This window comes from Diceros bicornis, chromosome 31 (genome assembly GCF_020826845.1).
Source record: "Diceros bicornis minor isolate mBicDic1 chromosome 31, mDicBic1.mat.cur, whole genome shotgun sequence".
Classification (NCBI taxonomy): Eukaryota; Metazoa; Chordata; class Mammalia; order Perissodactyla; family Rhinocerotidae; genus Diceros; species Diceros bicornis.
In genome coordinates, this window is record NC_080770.1 from 19,430,457 (window position 1) to 19,454,608 (window position 24,152).

Below are 24,152 nucleotides of genomic sequence, written 5' to 3' on the forward strand. Positions count from 1 at the left end.
GGTTCCACCTTGAGGCAAGGGGACTGGCCATTTTTACCCCCACTTCAGTCAGTCATTGATCACTGGTGGGCAGTGGGATGGTGGGCATAATACCTCAGATAAACAGCTTCTGTTTTCTCAGGTTTGATTGTCAACAGAAGGATGGGGCTGTGAGCTGTGAGCTGTTAGCTGCCTAGGCACACAGCTGCTGAAGGTGGGAGCCCTAGTACGGTGAAAGGAATTTGTGCTGCATGCAGCAGTGTCCACCACATACCACATCCTCACTGGCACCATAATTTCACATCCAATCACTACAAAATCTCCTAACTGCTCTTCTGCTATCAGTTTTGTCCCCTTCAATGCATTTCCTATGCTGTAGCTAGAGTTATCATTCTATAACTCAAATCTATCTGCACCACTCAGTGGTTTAAAATGCCTTTCAATGTTTACCCCATGGTACTTAGCATTGAGCCTGAACGTGATTACGAGACCCTTCTTGATCTTTCCTCTTCCTATTTCTCCAGTTTCATATCTCACTGTTTACCCTTTTAGAAGGTCAGTGTCCAGCATGTTGCCTGGCACACAGTGGGGATTCGATAAATAATCACTGAATGAAAGGATGTATTATAAGTCACGATGACATTGAATTGATTACCCTTCCCACATACTCTTTTTCACCTCTTGGCCTTTGTTATGTATTCCCTCTGCTAGGAATGCTCTCATCCTAATTCATGCTTATTCACTTTGCTGATTTATTTTCATCCTTTGTGTCCCATTCTTTATGTCTTTTCATCTAGGAATTGTTGTGCGTCCCTCAAACATTCTCTTATAGCACCCAGTGATTCCACTATCTTCTCATTTATAGCACGGTGTTGTCATTTTCTGCTCCCTTCTGGGACTCTCTCAATGGATCTTAAGCTCTGTGGAGGCATGCCCTGTTATCTGTTTATTCACCACTGAAGCACCAGAAGCTTTCAATGTACCTGATACATTCCTTTGACTCAAAAACTTTTGTTGATTAACGAACGTACAACAGAAAGAAAGAATGGACTAAATTTATCCTGAAACGCTTTTTGTGTAGATGTAGCTACAATTTTTAAAAAACAGCTTTTCATAATTAAATGTTACCAAAAAGTAAAATGAGTAACAGAGAACTATAACACAAACAGTCCACACTCATAAGCTGATGAAAACGTGCTGACAGCAGGGAGAATATCAAGGTCAACCATTTGCTAATTAGATGGCAATCTCAGTTTCAATTTCTTTCTCATTCCCAAGCTTAAGCAAGAATAAAAATCAATAATGGTTTTACAAGGATCTAGAAAGAATTCTCAGAGTCTGAAACAGGTAAAGGTAGAAAAAAATTCCCTAGTCTCTAATACTATTCATTTGCTCTGCATTTTATTGAATTTATTCATCTTTCACTATACTTTTATTCATTTATTTAATATTTCTTGTGCATCAGACATTATGCTACCTTGTGGAAACTACTGTTGGTAAGCAGGCAAGTACTTTATAGAGGATGACTTTCTATTTAATAAATAGAAATTCCTGTCTGAAAGTAAAATATTCTTTTATTTGGGTCATCATGCTTTCTGATGGGTTAGCAGCCTAAGACTGAAGACATGATCCTGAACCCACAAAGAAATTTAGAAACATGATATATTCTTTGTTATTTACCCCTGAAATGCTAAGTGGCCCATTGCTTTTATTACGCTATGGTAGTTACATACCATAATGTAGTAGGCAACATATCATCACCAATTATGATGTCTAAAAATGAGCAGAATTATTAATGAAATATTATTAGAATTAGTTACAGATAATGAACTAATATATATAGTGTGCCCAGCATAGTCCCTGGCTCAAAATGATAACTAGTTTAATTATCTTACCTTTCTATCAAGAAATGATGAAGACTTTTGTCTATTTTTTTTCCAAGAATTTTATAGTTTTAGCTTTACTTTTTGGTTTGATCCACTTCGAGTTAATTTTTGTAGATAGTGTGAAGTAGGGGTCCAAATTCATTCTTTTGTATTTGGATACCAGTTTCCCAGCTCCATTGGTTGAGGACTATTAGTTTTCTACTGAATGATCTTGACAATCTTGCCAAAACGCAGTTGACAATAGATGTATGTGTTGATGTCTGGACTCTCAATTCTATTCCATTTATCTATATGCATCTCCTTATGCCAGAACCACATTGTTTTAATTACTATAGCTTTCAGTAAGGTCATAGATCAGGAAATATGAGTCCTTGAAACTTGTTCTTCTATTCTCAAGAGTGTTTGGCATTTGGGGTTGCATGAAATGCTATATAAATATTAGAATCAATTTTCCCTTTCTGTCAAAAAAGGCTATTGATATCCTGATAGGGAAAGCATTGAATCTGTAGATCACTTTGGGGACTATTGTTATCTTAATTATATTGCCTTCTAATCCATGAAGATGGGATGTTTTCTATTTATTGAGGTCTACTTTAATTTCTTTCAAAAATGTTTTGACTTTTAATGTAAAAAGTTTTTCATCTCCTTGGTTAAATTTATCTTTAATTATTTTATTCTATACAATTCTATTATAAAGGGAATAGTTTACTTAATTCTCTCTTCAGTTTTTTTGTTGCTAGTTTACAGAAATACAACTGGTGTTTGCATGTTTATCTTATATCCTACTACTTTGCTGAACTTGTTTAATAACTCTAATATTTATAAAGTATAGATTTTCTATATATAAGATCATAACATTTGTGAATAGAGATAATTTTCTTGCTTTCTTTCTAATTTGGATGCCTATTACCTGTCTTTTTAACCTAATTTCTCTAGCAAGAATTTCTAGTAAAATGTTGAATATAAATAGTAAGAGTGGACATCCTTGTATTCTTCTAACTTTATGAGGGAAGCTTTTTATGGGATATAGTGGTTTGTTTGTTTAGTGACTTTTCTATTTTTTTTGTAAAACTGTATTCTTTGTCATGTTGGTTATTGAAGTGTCTCTTGTATTAGTTTAGTGGTCAGCTAGTTATTTGACAGAGATATCCTTAAACAAATAAATAAATAATATACCATTCACTTCTTTGCAATTGGCCCTCTGTTGGAGCACTTCTTGAATACTTAGCCAGGCTATTTAAAACACAACCTTAACCATAACTTCCTTCTTTCACCAATCTAAAGATAAGTGGTGGTAAATGTTTATTGTCTTCTTGAAATTTTCTGAGAATGCATCGAGCCCTGAGAGTATGAATGGTTGTCTAGAGTCCCTGTTATATACAAGAGTTTTTCAAAGCCCTGATTCTTCCTATGTATCTCCTTCCCCAGCCCCATTCTTTTCAGGTTATTCAGACTTTCTGCTGTTTTCCTTGTCTTACCCCTTGCAACAGGCAGTTGTGGCCTGCATGTATATATATATATTTTTGAATGGATGATTTCATTTATTGTGCCTTTGATTTTGGTTAATCAGATGTATTTATAATTTTTATTGTGGTAATGTTGGTTTATAACGTATAAATTTCAGGTATACATCATTATACTTCTACTTCTGCATAAGTATATTTGACTTTAGATGGTTTTGACAAAATCTGCCCTGGAGGTCACTCCAGCCCTGAGAAACTTGCAAGGCAGGTAAAAACAAGTCAAACTAGTGAATCACTTTTCCAGGGAGCCACTACCAAGTTCAAAACACACAATCATAGTTGTTTGAGATTGAGGTCTGTATTGTTCCCTCTGGTACTTGCAAACAACATGAGGAATGTGGGACATCCTCATCATGGCTACCACTGAGCTGGGAAGTGGAAAATGGTAGGTGAGTAAATTAAAATGCCACAATGTTGTCTTTATCAACTTTTTTCTTTATTAAGCATTCCCCTGGTTGTTATAGCTTCTTGATAAGATTCCATAGTTCTGAAAATTTGGGAAACAGTTTAGCAGTAATTTAAATAGCTAAATATACACTTACCTTTTGACCTAGACATTCCATTGATATTTATCAAGAATAATAAAAGTGTACATACATACAAAGACTAGTACATGAATGCTAATAACAGATTTATTTGCAATAGCCGGAAACCGTAAATAATCCAAAAGTCTACCAATAGGTAAATGGGTAAGCAAATTGTGGCACAGCCAAACAATGGAATACTACACATCAAATTATAGAAAATTCTTAGTTACTCAATAGTCTATTCTCTAGTGCTAGTGTAAATTACAACTATTTTAATTACGTCTTATTGCTTGTTGATGGCAGATGGACATGTAATTGAATTTTGTATATTAATCTTGTGCTCAGACACTATGCTGCTCTATTTCTAAAAATATGTATAAAATCTTTATGAATGATCATGTCATCTGAAAATAATGTCAGTTCTATTTCCTCTTTTCCATTTCTTTTGTACCGGATTTTTGTCTCATTGTGCTGGTTAAGACTTGCATTACAATGTTGAGTGATAACGGTAGCAGGAATGAGCATCTTTCTCTCATTCTTGATTTTGAAGAGAATGTATCTAACTTAACCTGTTTAGGGTAATGTTTTATGTGGGGTTTTTAATAAATTCTATTTGTGTTAAGCGAGTTTCTTTATATTAATAAACTTTTTAAATTTTTGATAGTGATAAACGTTTATCACATGCTTTTTCTGCATATTTTGAAATAATTATTTGGTTTTTCACTTTTAGTTGCCAATTTGGTAGATATATTTATCAAGATTCTAACAATAAACCATTCTAGAATATCTGAGATAAATTCTATTTGGTAATGGAACAATAATTTTTATACAAAGTTAGAGTAGGTTTGCAAGTATTTTTTAAGACATTTTACAGTCTCAATTTTGAAGGGAAAAGGACCAGTAATTAATGGTATTTCCTTGTTATAATAGTTGTATTCTTGCAAAATAATGATAGTTTGCTTTTTACTTTTCTAAGGCAGACTTTGTATAAAAAAGTAGTATTATCTATTCTGGAAAAATATGGTAAAATTTTATAAATGCATTTTGGCTTAATATTTCTTTTATGCAATTATTTTTAATTAATTCTGTTTCTTACTAGTTATAGACTAGATAACTTTTGTAATTCTTCTTAAATCACTTTTGGTAACAATTTTTTCTAGAAATATCTTTACTTGGTTTACAATTTCAAATTTATTGGCATTTAGTTGTTCATAACATTTTATAGTTTTATTAATTTCTTTATTTATCAGTAGCTATATCCCCCTTCATTAATATTTATTCGTCTTTTTTTTAATATTGATCCATATTGCTCAAAGTTTCTTTATTATGATAGGTTTTTTTCCAAGATGCAATTTTTGAATTTGTTGCTCTTTTGTTTTTTTGTTGTTGTTGTTTCTCTTTCATTTACTTCTCCTATGATTTTTCTTATGTCTTTTCTTTTTATTTCTCTATAATCTCCTGTCTTCTAAAGATAGAATTCTTTTCAGATTTTCTTTTCTTCTAATGTAAATAGTAAGGTTATAATTTTCTTTAAAAGTGCTGCAATTACTGCATCTTATAAAGTTTGATATGTAGTATGTTCCTTATATTTCAATCACAGGTGGTTTTAAAATTCCAGTATGATTTTTTTTAACAAATTAGCTATTTTGCAGGATATAGTTATAATTTCCTGATATCGTGTATGTGTTTGTATCTATATCTATCTATATCTAAACCAAAGTCGATATCTGTACCTAGATACAGATCTAGATATATATTTTGTTGTGTTCAGATTTTTGTATATAATCACTTCTTTAAAATATGTTCAGGCTCTTTTAAAGATCTAATAATTAACTTTGTAAATATCCTAACTATGCATGCAAATAATATGTAGTCTTTTTTAAAATACAATTTTATACATGCCTCTATACACTTTTAAATTGTCTTGTTCAGATCTTTTATATCCTTTCTGATTTCTTGCCTGCTTTACTCATCGATAATGAAAGAAGAGCATTGAAATCTGCCACTGTGAACGTGGATGGATATTTTCCTTCTTATTAGATATTCGATATCTAATTTATCCAATTAGATAAATTTGGATTTATCTAATTTTGTTTCACGTATTTTAAGGCTATATTATTAAGTACATGTATGAGTCAGGATCATTGAGCAAGGGGAATACTGAGTCACATGCCGTAACTTAAGGGGAATACTGTGAGAGATTATTCTCAAGATGTGGTAGTTGTAGGGAAACCGCAGGGAAGGCGATACACCGGGACTAGCGGGAGTTGAGTGTGTTAGAGCACAGTGGACATCTGCAAGGCCAAACGGAGTGGAAATGAGCAAGAAAAACAGAAAAAAAATATATTATAAAATAAACTTTGGAGGGACCTTGCACGGACCCAAGAGGATCATCTGCTATGAACTAAGGACTACAATTGACTCAAACTGTTCCTTTAGGCTCAACTGACACGCCTCTTCCTCACTCACTCAAGAGGGGAAAAATACAAAACAAATATGAACTAAAATAAGGTGAAAAATATGCAATATGACATTTCCCTGTTCTAACCAGTACCCTAATACTAGATGATACTCAGTAACACAGAACAGTGGACATGTCTTCTATGTATGCAATGGTTGTAATTAAATATTGAGATACGATTTCCAAATCTCCATCATAATGGCAATGATTCTATGTTGATGAGGAAAATATTACTCTTTTGTAGCTCTCTTAAGATATTGATTTAATTGGATGATAAAGAATTCAATATCTTACATATATATATATAAAACCGTGGTAAACATCAGCAAGTTCAATCTTAGAGGAAATTATTCTAGGGCAGTAGAGACATAGAAAAACAAATATCCATAATATTTAATCAGTGCTATCCCATTACAGAAGTATTGAATCATTCCTGTGATTACTTTCATGAGATAAATAATAGAAGTAAGCCTCAAACCCCTCTATATGACCATTGTAATAGCATTAGCTTTATTTCTACAATTATAACCACACACACACTGGCTGTTGTAAAATGCTTGTGGGATTTTTTCCCTCTGGTCCCCCTTGTGCCTTTTAATTCAAGGTATTCCCAGAAATGTTTTCCTAAAAGGTTCCTTTGAATGGAAGACTCATGGGACAGTCAGAGTCTTTCCACCTTTATTTGCAGTTTCATAACACGGTCTCAGAAAAATAAGAGGAATCAGCCTGAAGAATTACCTTGACATTCCAAAGAAATGTAAAATCTTGCAGCAGTGAGTATAATAATTTATATATATGTGGAGAAAATAATTGGGATTTTGAAAAACTCTTCATTTTATATAAAAATTTGATCATAGTAATTCAAATTTTTGTTTACTTTTTTCTGGAATAATTTTGTTAGTGGTTATTTTCAAAAGAGGGCATTCAGGAAAATCGGATGATAATTTGAGGGCAAATTGAGGGTTTTAAGCTTATATTTGTATTTCTGAGAAGATATTTAAGCATAATTTGAAAAGTATGAGCTTCCCAATCATACAGAAGTGGTTTAGATATGGACCTTCCCCTTATTACTTGTGTAACCCTTGGGTTCTACTTTCATTATTTCCAAAACAGGCTCAATAATACAATAATCATAACTCTTCAAGTCATGGTGAAGATGAAAAGATTGGTAAATGGGAAGTATTTAGTATAGTGCTTAGAACATATCATTATTTAGTATATGATATCTAAACATTTTACTCTAAATGCATCAAATAACGAAGCCCATAACTTTCAATTTCATGATGTTTCTTTATTATAGATGTGATAAACAGTTAAAGACAGAGAAAAATCATCTCAAGTTACCCTTAATGGATTTTTACACCCTCCATATACTCCATGTACTTAGTCATAAATCCCACTTCCCAAGAATCTTATTTCAGTGTTTTTTTTCCTTTCAAACTCTAGTTGACATGTCTTTGCAAACAATTCCTCACAGAGGTTTTTCTCAAAGAATGTCAAGTTTAAAGGAGATATTTTTGGGAGACACTCTTCAACTGAAAGATGTGTGAAAAGGTGGACTCAATATTTTCACTCCAAAAACCCTTTGTGTCTAAACATATATGTGGATAGAGTGTGTGTGTGCGTGTGTGTGTGTAGGAGAAAGAATGTGAGAGAGAGAGAGAAAAGGGAGAGAGAAAGAAAGGAAAGAGAGAAAGAAAAGAAAGAGTCTCAGGAGAGACTTTATGGATTAAAAGAAGACCAGAAGGAAAATGATCTGCAGATGGGACTGGGGAATATTTATGCATAAGGTAGGTTGGTCAGAGGATTTCTAGTAGAGACTCTCTGGACACTGCTTTGAAGGATCTTTTTCCATATTAGTCTGTATTTTCCCAACTGATGTTCAGTCATTGTAATTTAGGCAGCACTGCCCCAAATGTTAAGAGATGCTGAGGCTTGCACCAATGTTCAGGAAACATTCTAAACCAAAAGTTGCATTATCCAGTTTTTCTACAGTTTTGTACTATGATTTTAACGAAAAGTTATCTTTAGATTTCTTCATATCTTTTGATCAGATTCTTCCACATAAATAAAAACTAGGTTTGAATATTTTCAATTTATACATAAAAAGTACTTTGCTGAACTCCACTTTGACCCCAGTACAAACTTATACTGACTCCAATGTTTCTTCCTTAAACTTGATGTAGTTTAATGAGTTCTTCAACCAATCCTCTCATGGCAGAATACAAAAATCCACAGGTAAAACCAATTAATTGATGAAAATGCCGATATCTATTTTCTTATACAATAATTTGGCCCTCTCTAAATATTTTTGGGAGTAGCATTCTGTGGAGTTGACAAGTTAGAATATAAGCCCTTTATGTTGAATATTCTTTGCATGAACATTATTTATTTTACTCTTGGCACAAGACAAATAGATCCAGTATTGTTAGTTCCACTTACTAGTTGAAGAAAGAGGCTCAAAGAGGATGAACTGCTCAGCGCTAACAAGAAAAAACTAACAGGACATGTGAGACTAGATGCTCATCTTCATGATAATTAGGTGAGGGATCTGCCCACTACATCATATTGTTCTCCTATTGGTACCATTGAAACAATTCATTGAAATTAACAGTCTTTAAGGAAAGAAACATGATTTTGCTGTGGAGTATATTTGGCATTTGGTTACGGGTAAAAGGTGGTGGTTTCAACATATTCACTCTCTGCTCCTAGCTGTACTGCATCAAAATGGCAGCACTGTTCTAAATGTAAGCTGAAATAAGAAGGTCATTCTTCAATCATACTGAGCTCTTCAACATGTCAACAGAAAACAACTAGCTCTCTAAAGTGTTTCTAACGTTTCAACAGTGACCTCTGAAATGTGTCATTAGAATAATTAGCAAAAAGGTGAAGCTTTTATTTAATAATAACCTCTGTTCCTGTGTTCAGATGCCCAGCATTGTGCCTCCACTTCCCTCTGTCCAGCCTCTCCGTGTTCTGAATCTTGAACAAACATGCCAAGAAAGAGAGTCACCAAGACTATTTTCACCTAATTCAGCTATGCTCCGCTATGATTAAGAACCTTTATTTATTTTTATTTCAAGAATATTTAGTTTCACAGGATGTATGGAATGTTTGTGTGTGATTAAAACTTTATACATAAATTATATGTAGCATAGAGAAGAGGAGGGACTTGTTTAAAGTTATACAGGTAGTTAATGGCGGGGAAGGAGATCTTTTATAGAGGTGGACAATGGCTGGAATTTGGTCAGTGGATAATGTAGATAGTTCCCAAGAACATGAAATCTGGCATCACATACAGGTTCATCTTAGGTTGCTACTTAATATATGAAAGAATTGGTGTAATTAACTGAAGTCTCCCATTTTTTCCCCATATTAAAAATGAGTATGAGAATATTAACTTTTGGATTGTTGTGAATTAAATGCATGCAAAATTTACAAAAGTTCCAGATATAAAATATGTTTTTATTAAAAATCATTATGGATGTAATGATGGTTTTATTATAAAATGGATTTGAGATTCAGTCTAATAAATCCCGTATGACCAAATCTTTTCTTCATGTATAAATCTCTCCAAAACTTAAAAAGTGCTATTGAAGATGTATTATGTTCTGTCCATTTCAGATGAATTGAGTTTCTGCTGTGTACTCATAACTCAACTCAACCTCATGGAAAATCAGAACAATGTCACAGAATTTGTGTTCATGGGGCTGTGGGGAAATAAGCAAATAGAGCTGCTGTTCTTTATCTTGTTCCTGCTCTGTTACCTGGCAGTTTTAACGGGGAACTTTATCATCTTACTCACAATCATCTGCAGCCATCTAATCCAACAACCAGTGTACTACTTTCTCTGCCACCTTTCCCTCATGGACCTCTGCTACACCTCCACTGTGGTCCCCCGGCTGATCAGGGACTTAGCGGCAGCAAGAAAAAATATTTCCTATAAAAACTGTATGACCCAGCTCTTCACTGCCCACTTGCTAGCGGGTGTGGAGACATTCATCTTGGTGTCCATGGCCTTTGACCGCTATGTTGCCATTGTCAAGCCCCTACACTATGTGGTCATCGTGAACCGGCAGAGGTGTAACATGCTGATTGTCATGGCCTGGGTTGTGGGTTTTTGGCACTCTGCTGCTCTGCTGCTCATGGTACTCAGTTTACCTTTCTGTGGTCCTAATCAGATCGATCACTACATATGTGATGTGAAGCCTCTTTTGAAACTGGTGTGCCAAGATATTCATGTTGTTGGTATCTTAGTGATTGCTAATTCAGGGATTGTAGTAGTTGTTATTTTTCTTGTCCTAATAGCGTCTTACATTCTCATATTATATAATCTTAGGACATACTCCTCTGCAGGGCAACACAAAGCTCTCTCAACCTGTAGCTCTCACATAATGGTTGTAGTTTTATTCTTTGTGCCGTGTATCTATACTTATGTTCTACCTGCTGGGAGTGAGAACAAGGATAAGGAAATCTCTGTGTTTTACACTGTGATTGCCCCCATACTGAATCCTCTCATCTATACTCTGAGAAATATGGAGATGAAAATCACAATGCAGAAGGTATGGTCTCAAATGGCACATTCAAAATTAAAGTAACTAAGATGATATGCATTGTGCATTTGATCCTGTGTCTTAGGGCATTTATCACTTGAGATTTTATAGAAAGCATATAAGCTTTCTTTGGGGAGTTGGCCTAAATGACCTCTGACAATCTATGAGCCCTAGAATCAAGTCACTGTGATTTATAATGCAATCTCCACTTTAAAGGGTCAAACTAGTTCCAGGTGTGACTACTTCAATTTGAAGAATGCAAGAAATATCCTTTGAAAACACATCTCTGATCATATCATTTTCCTCTCTAAAAATTGATATGGAACTCTACTTTCCTTGAAATAAAGTCAAACTTTCTCACTTGTTTATCAGAAACTTCCAAAATTGATCTGATTCTAACTTGCTCATCTCAGAAGTCACCGCACTGGAAGAAATTATGCTGTTACAATGATACGCTTTGGGGTCAGGGAGAAATGAGTGATATTGACTCTAGTTTTTATCTCTGTATCTTGGCAATTTACTTTAACTATATGCATCTCCATTTTTTAAATGTCTTTAAAATGAAGTAGTGATACTTCATAAAGATAGAATATTACTTTGGCTAACACACATGAAGTTTTAGCATGGCGTATGGTGTACAGGAAACTCATGTAGGTCATTTTCTCTTTCTCTACATTTTTTCCTGTGTTTCCCTTTGCTTGGATGTTTTCATCTAGCTACACTGAACCCCTCTACATTCTCCAAATATTCTCTAAAATCTCTCACCTCTATGGTTTTATTTCTACTATTTCCTCTGTTTACAATGTCCCCATCCTTATGCTTCAGTGTCCATTTCCTACATACAATTCATGCTTCTGTTGTTTTACTATTCAGGAAGATTTTGCAGATCCATCAACAGACCAGAAGTATTTCTGAAACCTGCCCTGTATTTTTATTGCTATTCAGCTGTACATTTACTCTATTTCAAATAGTCCTTTGCCCTATAATAGGTTTCATCTTACAAACTGTGTTTTTTCAGTTTGAGCCAGAAGATTATGTGCTATATCTTTGTTTTTCTTTGTATCTCTCTTACTTCTAGCAATAAAGCCAGTACAAATCAAGATGTAAATAAACAGTTACTGAATTACATTCAAAGACACTACCTTCTCTTTTTATTTGACTGAATACATTGTTCTCATATATCTAGAACTTCCACTTTTTGTCTTTAACAATCATGCATTAATAATAAAATAAGTAGCATCAGAAAGGCAAAAAATTTAACATAAATATCATGTGTCTATCAGGGAGGAAATGAGATCAAGCAGACTCTCAGCCCCCTATGATGTCTTTTAATCTATTTATTTTCCGCATTAAGCAGGCACTCCTATTTGAATTATTGTTTACTTCCTTGTCCACTGAATCCCACAACCCGATCTCAGCTCTGTGCTTTGGTTCCCATTTGTCCAGACATTTCTCTCTGCCTGGGCACTTGTCTTCTCAGCACAATGACTGCGTTGCTTCCACACAGAGTTTCCTTCATTGAGTTACTCCTGCCCTGCAGCCAAACACAAAATCCAGGAAAAACCATAGAGATAGCAGTGTTTGTCTTGAGGGCCAGACACCCTTCTTTTAGTGTTTTAACCTTTAAAAACTTTCACACATCTAATATTTTTTTTTTGGTTCTCCTGGATCCATGCAAACCTCTGGTATAAAATGAGAAAACATTCGTCCATTCCCTAGGAAATTAGCTTTGGCAAATTATTCACAGTCCTGTTTGATCTGGTTTAATGTAGAATGTTTCCAAAGAGTATTTGGATTTTTTTTCAGTAAAGAAAGAGGGTGTGTATAAGTGTGCCTGCGTATGTGTGAGGGTTGTGTTGTGTGTATATGGTATGGGGGGTTTTGTGAGTTTTGTGGACAGGTCACAGGGATTTCCCATGCCATCAGAAAGAATGCTATGCAACAAAACTACAAACACACAAAAATATTATTTGTTTTCTTTTCTCAAGTGTCTACAAGATTTTTGACAAAAATCTAATGATATTATATAATAAGCTCACAGAATATACTGAACTAAGATTGGTTGTCTACTGGCTATGTGCTGTTTCTAAGTCTGACTTTCCAGCCTAAAGCACAATGTGTAAAATCTTTAAAAAATTGTCAAGTTAATGTATTTTCCTCAGCATGTGAGTGCACACAGAATATTTAAGACGTACTTATGGTAGTAAATGTGTAATTTAATACATTATCTATTTACACAGAGATTTATTGATAATTTAAAAATCCACCTTTACTAAATGTTATTAAAGGAACACCTTAATCCGTTAATGAGCATCCACATTACATAGGCACACTATTTAAGCCCCAGGGTTGTCAGAAAACATCGAACTGGAAGAAGACTAGAAGATGTGACTGGGGCCTAATGGAGAGATTGGAGACCATAGTTAGCCATGGGTCATGTAGTTCTATGTGACTTCCTGCCTCACTCACACTCTCTCCATCCCTCACTCTTTCTTCAACCTTACACCTGTCTCTAGGCATCCATTGAGATCGCTGATTTAGATGCTTGTAGGCTATTCTAGTATTCTCTTCAACACAAGAGAGAGAGGCCTATGATTATGGTGTCACATAGCCTAGATATTTTAAAGCAACTTTAGTTTCAAACAGGTCTTCCTTTTCTCTATACCTAAATCATCAACTTTCCTAGAGCATTTTGATTTTATTAAATATCTCTTAGAGTAGCTGGTTCATCTGAAACTGCACAAAAATAGTCTTATTTCACTTCAAGTTCTGATATTTTTACTGCACAATGAGCCATAATCTGAATTGGGTACACCACAAGGAAAAGTAGTCTAGAGCTAAATATTTCAGAGGAGGATGGAGGGACTTTGTGAGGCTTTGAGCCTCCCCATCTCTGTCCAGTTCATATATTAGAGCCGCAGTGATTAGAATATGTTCTCACATGCAAGTGGTTCTCAAGGGATGTGATGTGCCAGGTGCATTATGGTGGCCAGGAATCAAGGCTTTCACGTCAGTAAGACCTGTTTATGGTAGGCTAGCTGAGTGGCTTTGAACATATCTAAACATGCGGTTTCTAGTTTGATTCTTGCTATAAACTAGGTGTCCCATGTGTGGTTGTAGTCGTTGCTCTTGTTATCAGGATTTTATCAAATGTATGTCCCTTCTCCAGAGATCTTAAGCAGCGTGGCTAGTAAGAGGTTCTGTCCAGTCTCTCTGAGTTTGAAGTTTCAAGTTTTTAAAAGCTGTGCTGCCTACGTGTCCTTTAGCAGAAGCAAAAGTCTGTTCTTAATCATAAGTTAATAAAAGAAGCACTGGTGTTGGGTTCTTGCCTCAGCTTTCCACTGATTGATGGGGAAAGGGAGATGGAGATGGTGATTTTCTCTCTGAAGGTAACTATGAGGTCAACTGGATCTTCTTTCCTGAGGAGCAAGGATGTGTCCTGACTTCACTTTTTCCTTAGAAGAAAGGAAGAACTTGGAAGCCTCTGTTTGCCTGCTCAGAGTCCTGGCTTCCTTCACTGAACATCCTCAAGTTCAGCCAGTGGTCCCCTCCTTCACACACACAAGTTCTTTCTGACTGAATTCTCGAGCACTGTTAGCATTCTATGCTCCCCAAATTCTTTAACTTCAATGTTTTATTTTCACTAATCTTATGTAGTTCTGCCCCCTAAATGTTGTAAATTCTCAAATTCTTTGTAAATTTTTGAGATATCATAATATAATGATTTCACTGTGCCACAATTAACCTAAAACATGAGGATGGGCAGGACACCATATGTTTTCCTTAAATATATTTTTCTTCCAACTGCAAAAGCTTTGTTACTGTATTAAGACTTTCTTGAAGGCTCCTTCTTGCTTACAATCAGTTTTTTTTCAAGTTGCTTCTTATTCTCCGTACAAATATGCTTTCCTCAGGCTCTCTGTTTAGTTTATCCAAATAACCAAGCTATAATTGAATTCACTTCTGAATCCAGCTTGAAGGGTTTTGTACACGAATCTTTAGGTGCATTGCAAGCAGGCTTCTGGTGTGTTATACTCTCTTAAATCCTGACCTGTCCACTTTGTTGAAATTAATGCCCCCTGTGCCTGAACAAGTGGGTACATGTTGTAAGAAGACCAGCCTTAGTGTTTTTGGTTTCTGCTGCTGAAATGGCTATTAAATCTCACGTTAAGTCCAAAGAAAATTTATTTTCCCTACTTGAACTGAATTTGAGCGTTTTGTCTTTGATGTTTATTACAAACAAGGTTTGGGCACTTTAAGTGTGAGCCATATGCTCATTTGACATATTGCTTCTCTAAGACCAGATATAACTCCATGTCTAATGATGTTATATCCACATCTAATTGATGAAACCGTGGTGTTAGTCATGCAATTTTGTGGTACTTTAAATTAATATCTAGAAGTAGAATTGGTGGAAAATAGCTTATGGTACCTTGAGTAGATATTGTCAACCTGTATTTCAAAGTTTTTGTACAAATTTACACTACAATCAGCAATAAATGACTTCCATTCTTCATATTGGTGATTTGTATATTTTTTTCTCTCTCTTCTCTCTTGATTGATCTTGATAGAGTTTTCTGAGTTTATTAATCCTTTCAGAGAATTAACGTTTAGCTTTTTTTCCTATTTGCTATTTAGGACTGTTAGTTATGTCAGTGATTTCTTTCCTTAATTTATTATATCATTATCTCCATATTGTTTGGATTCAATTTGTTTTTTTTTTCCTATAACTTGATTCTTAGGATACTTATAAATAATTGATTACTAAACGTAGTTGTTTTTAATAATAGAGATGATATCATTACACATTCTGCAGATTTTAAAAGGATAATAAAGGATATAATGATCGTATTAAGGCCAATAAACTCAACACCTTAGATAGAAGGGATATATTTTTTGAATGATATAAACTACCAAAGCTTATTACAAAATAAATATAGATATTCTCAGTACAACTTTATATCTTAAAGATTTAATTTATTGTTTTGTCTCTACACCCCCAGTCTAGATAGCTTCAGTGGTGAATTCTACCAAACGCTAAAGAAAAAGACAATACTTATTCTACACAAACACTTATAAAGATAGAACAGAAGTGAATACATATGAACTCATTCTAGTAGTCCAGCATTTCTCTGATACTTATAAATTACCTTGGCTTTATTATACATTCCTTAGAATTTTCTATATAACAATTATTTCACTGTGAAAAAAGACATTCTAGTACTCATGTTGAAGTTGAATGACTTTCATTTTAATGTGAGCTTAGCATGGTTACAGTATATAAGATCAATATATAAAAATCAATTGCATAGTTTTTACTAGATACTAACAAGCAGATATTGAATTTGTGAAACTCCATTTATAATAGCATCAAAAATAAAAAATACTTACGGATAAATGTGACAAGATATGAGCAAGACATATGCTGAAAACTAAAAACCATGTTGAGAGAGTATAAAGACCTTAATTTATAGGCTGATATATTGTGTTTAGGGACCAGATAACTCTACATTATTACAATACGAATTCTCTACAAATGACTTTCTAGATTCAAGCAATCCCAAACAAAATATGAACAGGCATGTAGTTAAAATTTCTAAACTGATCTAAAATGGAAATGGAAATGCAAAGGACCTAAATTAATTCCCACAACTTTAAAACACAACAAAATTGGGGTTGGCCTCATGGCATAGTGGTTAAGTTCAGTGCACTCCACTTCAGCGGCCAAGGTTTGTGGGTTCGGATCCTGGGCGTGGACCTACACCCATTCATCAGCCATGCTGTGGTGGTGACCCACATATATAGGGGAGGAAGCAAAAAAAGAGGAAGATTGGCAAAAGATGTTAGCCCAGGGCTAATCTTCCTCAGGAAAAGAAATAAATAAAACTAAATAAAAAATAGAACAAAGTTGGAAAACTTACAGTATCTGATTTCAAGGTATATTATAGAGCTTTAGTGTTCAAAATGGTGTGGTGTTTTCATAAAGATATACAAGCAGATGAATGGACCAGACTAGAGAGTCCAGAATTAGACTGGTACATATTGGTCAACTAATTCTGAACAAAGGTCTGATAACTTAGTGGAGAAAATAGCCTTTACAACAAATGGTAGTGGATGTGTTGAACATCCACATGTACCAAGAGCAGCAACACAAAAAACCTTTCATCTATACACCACATCTTGTACCAATTTAATTCAAAGTGTATCTTAGATCTATATATAACATGCAAATGTATAAAACATTTAGAATAAACATCAGAGAAGATATTTGTGACCTTGGATTAGAAAAAAATGTTTAAATACAGTACCATCTGTGTGGTTATTAAAAAGAAAAAGATAAAATGTACATCCTCAAAATTAAAACATTTGCAGCAGAACAGTTTATATGTCCAGGGGTGAATTCAAGATTTGAGGATATAAATGCAGTACCTGTATGTGTTTCTAAGGGATGTTCAAGTGTGTGTTTATTGAAGGAGGAGATTAGAGATATGACCATCTCTCTTCATCTGTGGATTGATACCAGCTAGCTTGAGTAAAATTTGGTCAACACTGGGCATAATGTTGAAGTGGACAACCAATAAAACACTGGGCTTTGGTATCTTCTATGCTGAAGTGCTGGATCCTTCATTTACTCAGAGTTACTAAACTTGCAAAGACTGGAAACAAGCACTAAAGTTAGAAATATCCATTTTCTCACTTCTGTTGCTTACTGGTTATTTAAGCTAGTTATTTAACCTCTAGAATATTTTATGTTCTTATATGCATAATAAATGTCATAATATTTATGTCAAAATATGCATTATGGTGAGTATTAAATTATATAATGAATTTAAATACCAACCAATAATCTCTCAATAAATTATTGTTATTATTTTGCTAAGTAGTGTGATCCAAATCAGATTAGATACTATAAAATTTGATTTCCTGATGTGTTAAACACAAGAACAAACTTTATGTGTGGATTTGTGTATGGTAGAGAGAGAGAGACTAACTGAACTTCAGTGTGAATATTCAGTGATGGGAGAAAGAACTGAATGGTAAGCATAGTAAAAGCTTTACTGTAACTTTGAGTACTTCCTTTCTCTGATTTTTCCATATATTTTTACTTTTCCTCCCTGCTTATGGGGAAAATAATGTTTATTCTTTTATCTTTCCTTTTCTTTGTCTCCCATCCCTCAACCATCTATTTCATGAATGTTAGTCCCTAACAAGGAGTAACTTGGTACAAATTATGATGTCACAGGTCAATGATTTTGTTGATCTGTCTACTCTACACACGTAAGATCTTGATAATGGTTCATTCTTGGACTGTAAATGCCTATGTTTGGTTCTCTCTGTCCTACCTCATCTCAGATTTCCTAAGGCTAACCTAATACTATCACAGGCTATATTAGTTTGCCTAGTATTCTTCAGAAAGCTAGAAGAGCACAGAGCAGTCTGTTTCCTATAATGGTTTTGGGTCTCCAGGAAAATAGAGCCTGAGGCAAGACAAGGCAAATGTGGAAAGCAAATGCTCAAGTGCACTAGGGACATTACCTTGGACAGTGGTTTAACTATATTTGCCCAGGACTTGTTTTGAAACACCTTTGGGAAATTAATTACTTTCACCTTTCAGAGACCTATTAATTCTTGTATTTCACTTAGGTATATATTGTTCTTCCAAATCAAATTTTCTTCAGGCATAGGCATAAAATAGACAATTCTTAGGACCTAGAAACTTGTGTTGGCTTTTGCAGAAACTTAAAAAAGCTTTTTGTTTATTTTTTGGTGTGAGCTAGTATTGAGATGTTAAATCGGCATTCAAAATCCTGGCCTGCTTTCCTGAGGCATAAAAATGCAGTTCTTACATCACAGAAAGTTTTAGTAAATGTTTGAAGTCTATTTCCCTTGTAAACCTGTAGAAGATTTAAGATGTGCTGATATTTTCAAAATATTTTCAGAGTTAATCTGGATGTATTTGGTTTACTAGTTTACAATTCTGTGCATTTTATTGCAGATTTTGGTGCTGTAGATGAATTGGCATAGTATCTGGGGGTGGAATTTTTCCTGATGCAGCTAAAAAAACTAACCTGACAGCCACTCAGATCTGATGGCAGTGAATTACCCATGTCAGCTTGGTTTGGGAAGGGTCCCATCAGCCACGTGCTTGGCTAATTATATGATTTTTATATTTGTTCTATATACTTTCTATAACTCCTTTTGTAGCCTATAGTAATTTGATTATTATAAAAGTGTTTTAGCGTATTTTAGTTTTAATTATGTATCATTTAAAAGCAAAATTTCATTAGGGATAATGAAGTTAAAACATTCTCAAATTGGTAGTGAATTTCACTGTGCCCCACACTTGTGCTTACACGCAATCCTCCATAGTACTGTTAAGAAATAGCACAGTTTACACTTAAATATCTACAAATATGAAGAGTTTTCTCTATTTCAAAACACGTGCCATCTTAAAATAGCCTAGTTTCATCTGAGTCAACTAAGGTAAGTTTATACTGTTCTGCATTCTGATACATTAAAAGAAAATTTGAATATGTGGTGGAAACTTTAAATATAAGAGATTGTATTCTTATGCAAATAGCTAGATAAAAGGGCACTCAGGATTTTTATTCAGTACTATCAAAGAAGAAACGTAATTATTTGACTATACTTTTATAGTGCAAAAATTCCAGGTAGTTGTAATGTTAAATATTCCCTAGGAGGACCAATCTACTATCAAATTAACTTAAATGTTTCACTAACAGATGCTGACATTAAAGATTATCTAATCAGTTATTAAATTCATGTTGTGAATTTTGTTCTTTATTATTCCATTTAACTTGATTGTATATATGTGCATGACACTTTCTGTGATTCTAAACTACTCACTCAAAGAGGAAAGAGCTCGATATTCTTTATTTCATCAACTGTAACTTCAACTTTTTCATAGGAGTCCTCCTCAATCTCTCTGATCAAAATGTTATTTTTACGGCAATATTCTCCTCAACTGACCTTTCTCTTTTACTTCTGCTAACAGCAGTGGTCCTATAACAAGTTCACTCAGATTACAGGATGGATTTTAAGAACTATTGTAGATTAAATGCCAGTGATGATCTAGAAAACAAGCAAGGATCCTGATTTAAGCAATTTACATTTTTATAAAACTGAAGGAAAATTATTTCAAATGTTTTAGAATCAGAGAATTCTAGTATACATGTTTATATTAAATAATCCATATCTCTTTACATATATAAATACTTAGAAAGACAGACTGGGTGTTCTGGTAAACTATCATCTTTCATATTCTTTTCTACTTGGGTAGGGATTCAAAATAGACTTTTCATTGCTGTCCTTCGTGACATCTTCTGCCATCCCTCTCAGCTCTCATGCATTAAATGTAGTCCCAGATTGAGGAAGAATCAGGACTTTTGTCTTCTAACATTCACAGTGTATTATTTTCTAATCCTGAGAAATACTTAGATTCTCTTGATCTGAGTCTCTTCTCTTTAAAATCAGAGATTTGGATTAGTCAAGTGATTTCTACCTTTAAATTGTTCACAGTCAATTTATATAATAATTCTCTGTAAATCAATTTGTTTTAGGTAAATCAATATATTTGAAAAATTAACATAATTCCACCTCATAAGAAAAGAGTTAGTATTAATTCTAATAAGTAGAAGATAGGTCTATGATCCCTACTCCCCTAAAATTTTTCAATACTCTTTACTTATTGTTAACTGCTGAACACTCTGTCACTGATAATTATTCTTAAAACAATAAAAACAAACTGAAAATTTCTCCCTTGCAAAGTTAGAGAATTGAATAATAATTTAAAATAGAATTGATATCCTATAGTACGTTTTTTAAATGCCTACCTTTTTGGCATCTATAACAGACTTCAAGAGTATAAATAACATAGATACTGATTTTAAGGATCATATAGTTGATGATTTCTAAATAACTTTGCTACAAAAATGTTATTTATTTTAAAAATAGACATCTAGGGGCCCAGATATGAGTGTCACATCAGATCCAGACAAAAGTAGAAGGTGTACTAGCTTTTGCAAACCAAATGGAGTCAGATAATTCCTCATCAATGAGTTAAATACCTCCTGGAAGTGCTTTCTCTTTATTCTTCAGTCATTTTTCACTGATTAAATAATGTCTTAAGACTATACGTTAGATACAAAATATGTAAATCCATGAATTTTTCATTTATTCATTATTGCAACAAATACCACTGAGTGCTAACTAATCACAAAGTTTCTCTAAAGTTACCTTCTGTAACATCTCCTTTAATTGATGTTAGTTCCTTAGATTATATATAAAACACATGAAATTTCTAGCAAAAGCCATGACATATGCACAATTCAAACAACTTGGGCAATTTAATGATTTTTATCTACCCTTTAACACTTGCCATCACAAACTTCAATGGCAATATATATTTTTTAATTGTCTTTAATACATGAAATGTAAATATGAGAAAAGAATGAATTTGTTGACTATTGTTCACAATTTTGGTCATTAGTTGACATTCTTTTGCTGGATAGTTTTTAACCATTCTTTGCTTTTGAATACAGCAGCAATTACATTGATTTAGCACGACCCATTGAAAATGGTTAATCACATCGCAAAGAAGAGTATGCTGTACACAAATTAAAATTCAGCAATTCAGGCTGGGGTGTTCAAACATGTTTCATTTCCTGAGGATTTACTCCCAGATAATTCAGGATATTTGTCCAGATAATGGTAGAAAAAGAAAGATGACCTTATGTATAAAGCACACACAATTAAAATACAAACAAAAAAGCATGTTTTAATTTGATGAATTTTTAAATATATTTTGTTATCTAAATAACATAATTAATAAATAGTTTTTAATTTTCAAAATATCACTGAAATATTTTAAATCATTACTGGTGAAATGTATAATTGTTCCCATTATTCCCATGATAAAATTATTCCATAATAGATTCATCAAATACTAATGAAACTAATGAAAATGATAAAGATGCTTAATTTAATACATCAAGAATAACTAATATTCTATTCATATCAATTTATTTTTTAGTAAATTTTATATTATTGTGATCATACTGTTAGTTTTTCACCAAAATTTATGTTTTCTTTCTTTCAGATACATAATTCATTTGCATATAACATACACCAAACTCAAACATATGGAAAGCCAGAGAAACATCTCAGAATTTATTCTTCTAGGTCTTTCTTATGACCAAAGTACACAGACATTTTGCTTTGTGCTCTTCTTATTCTGTTATGTTGCCCTGTTGGTAGGAAACCTTCTGATCCTTATCTCCATTCGATGCAGTCGTCTTTATAACCAGCCAATGTACTATTTCCTCAGCCATTTATCTTCAATGGACATCTGCTATACCTCTAGTGTTACCCCCAAATTAATTGCTGACTTGCTAGGGGGGACAAAAACTATTTCCTATGGTAGTTGCACGTTACAGCTCTTTGCCATGCACTTCTTCGGCAGTATTGAGGTCTTCATTCTTACTGCTATGGCTTTTGATCGCTATGTTGCCATCTGCAAACCTCTCCACTACATGATTATCATGAACAGGACAAAATGTGATCTCCTACTTCTGGCTGCTTGGGCTAGTGGGGCTGTCCACTCCTTTCCTCAATTATCTATGGCAATCCAGTTGCCATTTTGTGGTCCTAATGAAATTGATCACTATTTTTGTGATATCTTCCCTTTACTAAAAATTGCTTGTACTGATACCTACATCATTGGTGCCCTGGGGGTTGCCAATTCAGGTATATTTAGCTTAGTTGCCTTTGTTGTCTTATTTGTTTCTTATGTCTTTATACTATTTACTTTACGAAATCACTCAGCTGAGGGAAGGCGCAAAGCCCTCTCTACTTGTGGGTCTCATATCACTGTGGTCATCCTATTTTTTGTGCCTACAACCTTTATCTACCTTAGACCTCCTACTACTTTCCCTGAGGACAAAATATTTGCGCTATTTTATACCATCATTGCTCCTATGTTCAATGCCTTAATTTATACATTAAGCAATACAGAGATGAAAAACACCATGAGAAAAGTTTGGTGTCAGATATTATTTTCAAAGGAAGCCCACAATTAATTTGAAGAAGCTTATAGCTAAGCATCTTTATAAAAGAAAAAGACTTTATGCAAATGAAAAAGTGAAGAACTAGCTCATAGATTTTATATTCCATCACTACCTTGAAGGGAATGAATGAGAGAAATAGCACTTAGAAATTTAAAGGAATGACTAAACAAATACTAATTTTCACACACCAAAATTAATTAGAAATTTAGTTAACTTTATAGAGTAGAGTCATAAGATGGTGTAGGGAGGGTTACCTGCAAGGAAAAACCATCTGGGCCAAAGTAAATAAGGCAATGCCATATTAATTAATGAATTACAATGAATTACAATTCTATTGATAATTTTATTAAAAACTCTGGGGTTGGGCAGCCTGGTGGTGTAGTGGTTAAATTCATGCACTCTGTTTCACTGGCCTGGGGTTCGCAGGTTCACATCCTGGGTGTGGATCTACACCACTACACCACTCATCAAGCCATGCTGTAGCGGTGACCTACATACAAAAAGTAGAGGAAGATTGGCAACAGATGTAAGCTCAGGGCCAATCTTCCTTAGCAAAAAACAAGCAAACAAAATCTCTGGGCTTAGGAGCCAGATGGCATAGTAATACACATTCTGTGGTAGTGGAGAAGTTGAAATCTATAACTAAAATAATATCTTTACATTTCTCATAGAACATTCACATATACATCCTTTAGTTGCATTCAGAAATCAGTTTTGCAACAAAGAAATCAGTGTAGTAGAGCTTGTCTTAAAGTGATTCCCGGGAGTCAATCCTCCTGACTTCACACTGAAAAATATTTATAACTAGTAAAGACAGATCAAAAATCCACATTTCAGAATGCTGGAAACATAATTACTATTATTCTACCTACTGATTAGAATTTAAGAACACTTCCCATAAAACTTAGGGAACTGAATAATAAAATGTAAGTGTCAATAATACCCTATCTGCCTAAAATTGATAAGTAAATGGCGAGTCACTGGATCGACGACCAAAGACCTTTCATGCTGTAATGACAAAAAAAATAGGAAAAGACAAATAAGATGGTCTAAAAACAAACCAACCAACAAAAAAGCAAATGCATTTTGGCTGCACATGGATGTTTATAGCAGCTTTTTTCATAATTGCCAACCTTG

At 33.9% G+C, this 24,152-nt stretch overlaps 2 protein-coding genes across 2 annotated transcripts; both read left to right on the forward strand.

The window, feature by feature from the left end:
• Nucleotides 1-10,044: 10,044 nt before the first annotated feature.
• LOC131395714 (olfactory receptor 4P4-like) lies at nucleotides 10,045-10,974 on the forward strand. Its single transcript, XM_058527555.1, has one exon. The coding sequence runs from the start codon at nucleotides 10,045-10,047 to the stop codon at nucleotides 10,972-10,974; it is 930 nt and encodes a 309-aa protein (XP_058383538.1).
• Nucleotides 10,975-22,091: 11,117 nt separating this feature from the next.
• LOC131395715 (olfactory receptor 4P4-like) lies at nucleotides 22,092-23,027 on the forward strand. The gene has a single exon (XM_058527556.1). The coding sequence runs from the start codon at nucleotides 22,092-22,094 to the stop codon at nucleotides 23,025-23,027; it is 936 nt and encodes a 311-aa protein (XP_058383539.1).
• Nucleotides 23,028-24,152: the final 1,125 nt, after the last annotated feature.

What these genes read in the sequence shown, in the direction of transcription:
- LOC131395714 (XM_058527555.1), top strand. Translation starts at nt 10,045, where the DNA reads ATGGAAAATCAGAACAATGTCACAGAATTTGTGTTCATGGGGCTGTGG.
- LOC131395715 (XM_058527556.1), top strand. Translation starts at nt 22,092, where the DNA reads ATGGAAAGCCAGAGAAACATCTCAGAATTTATTCTTCTAGGTCTTTCT.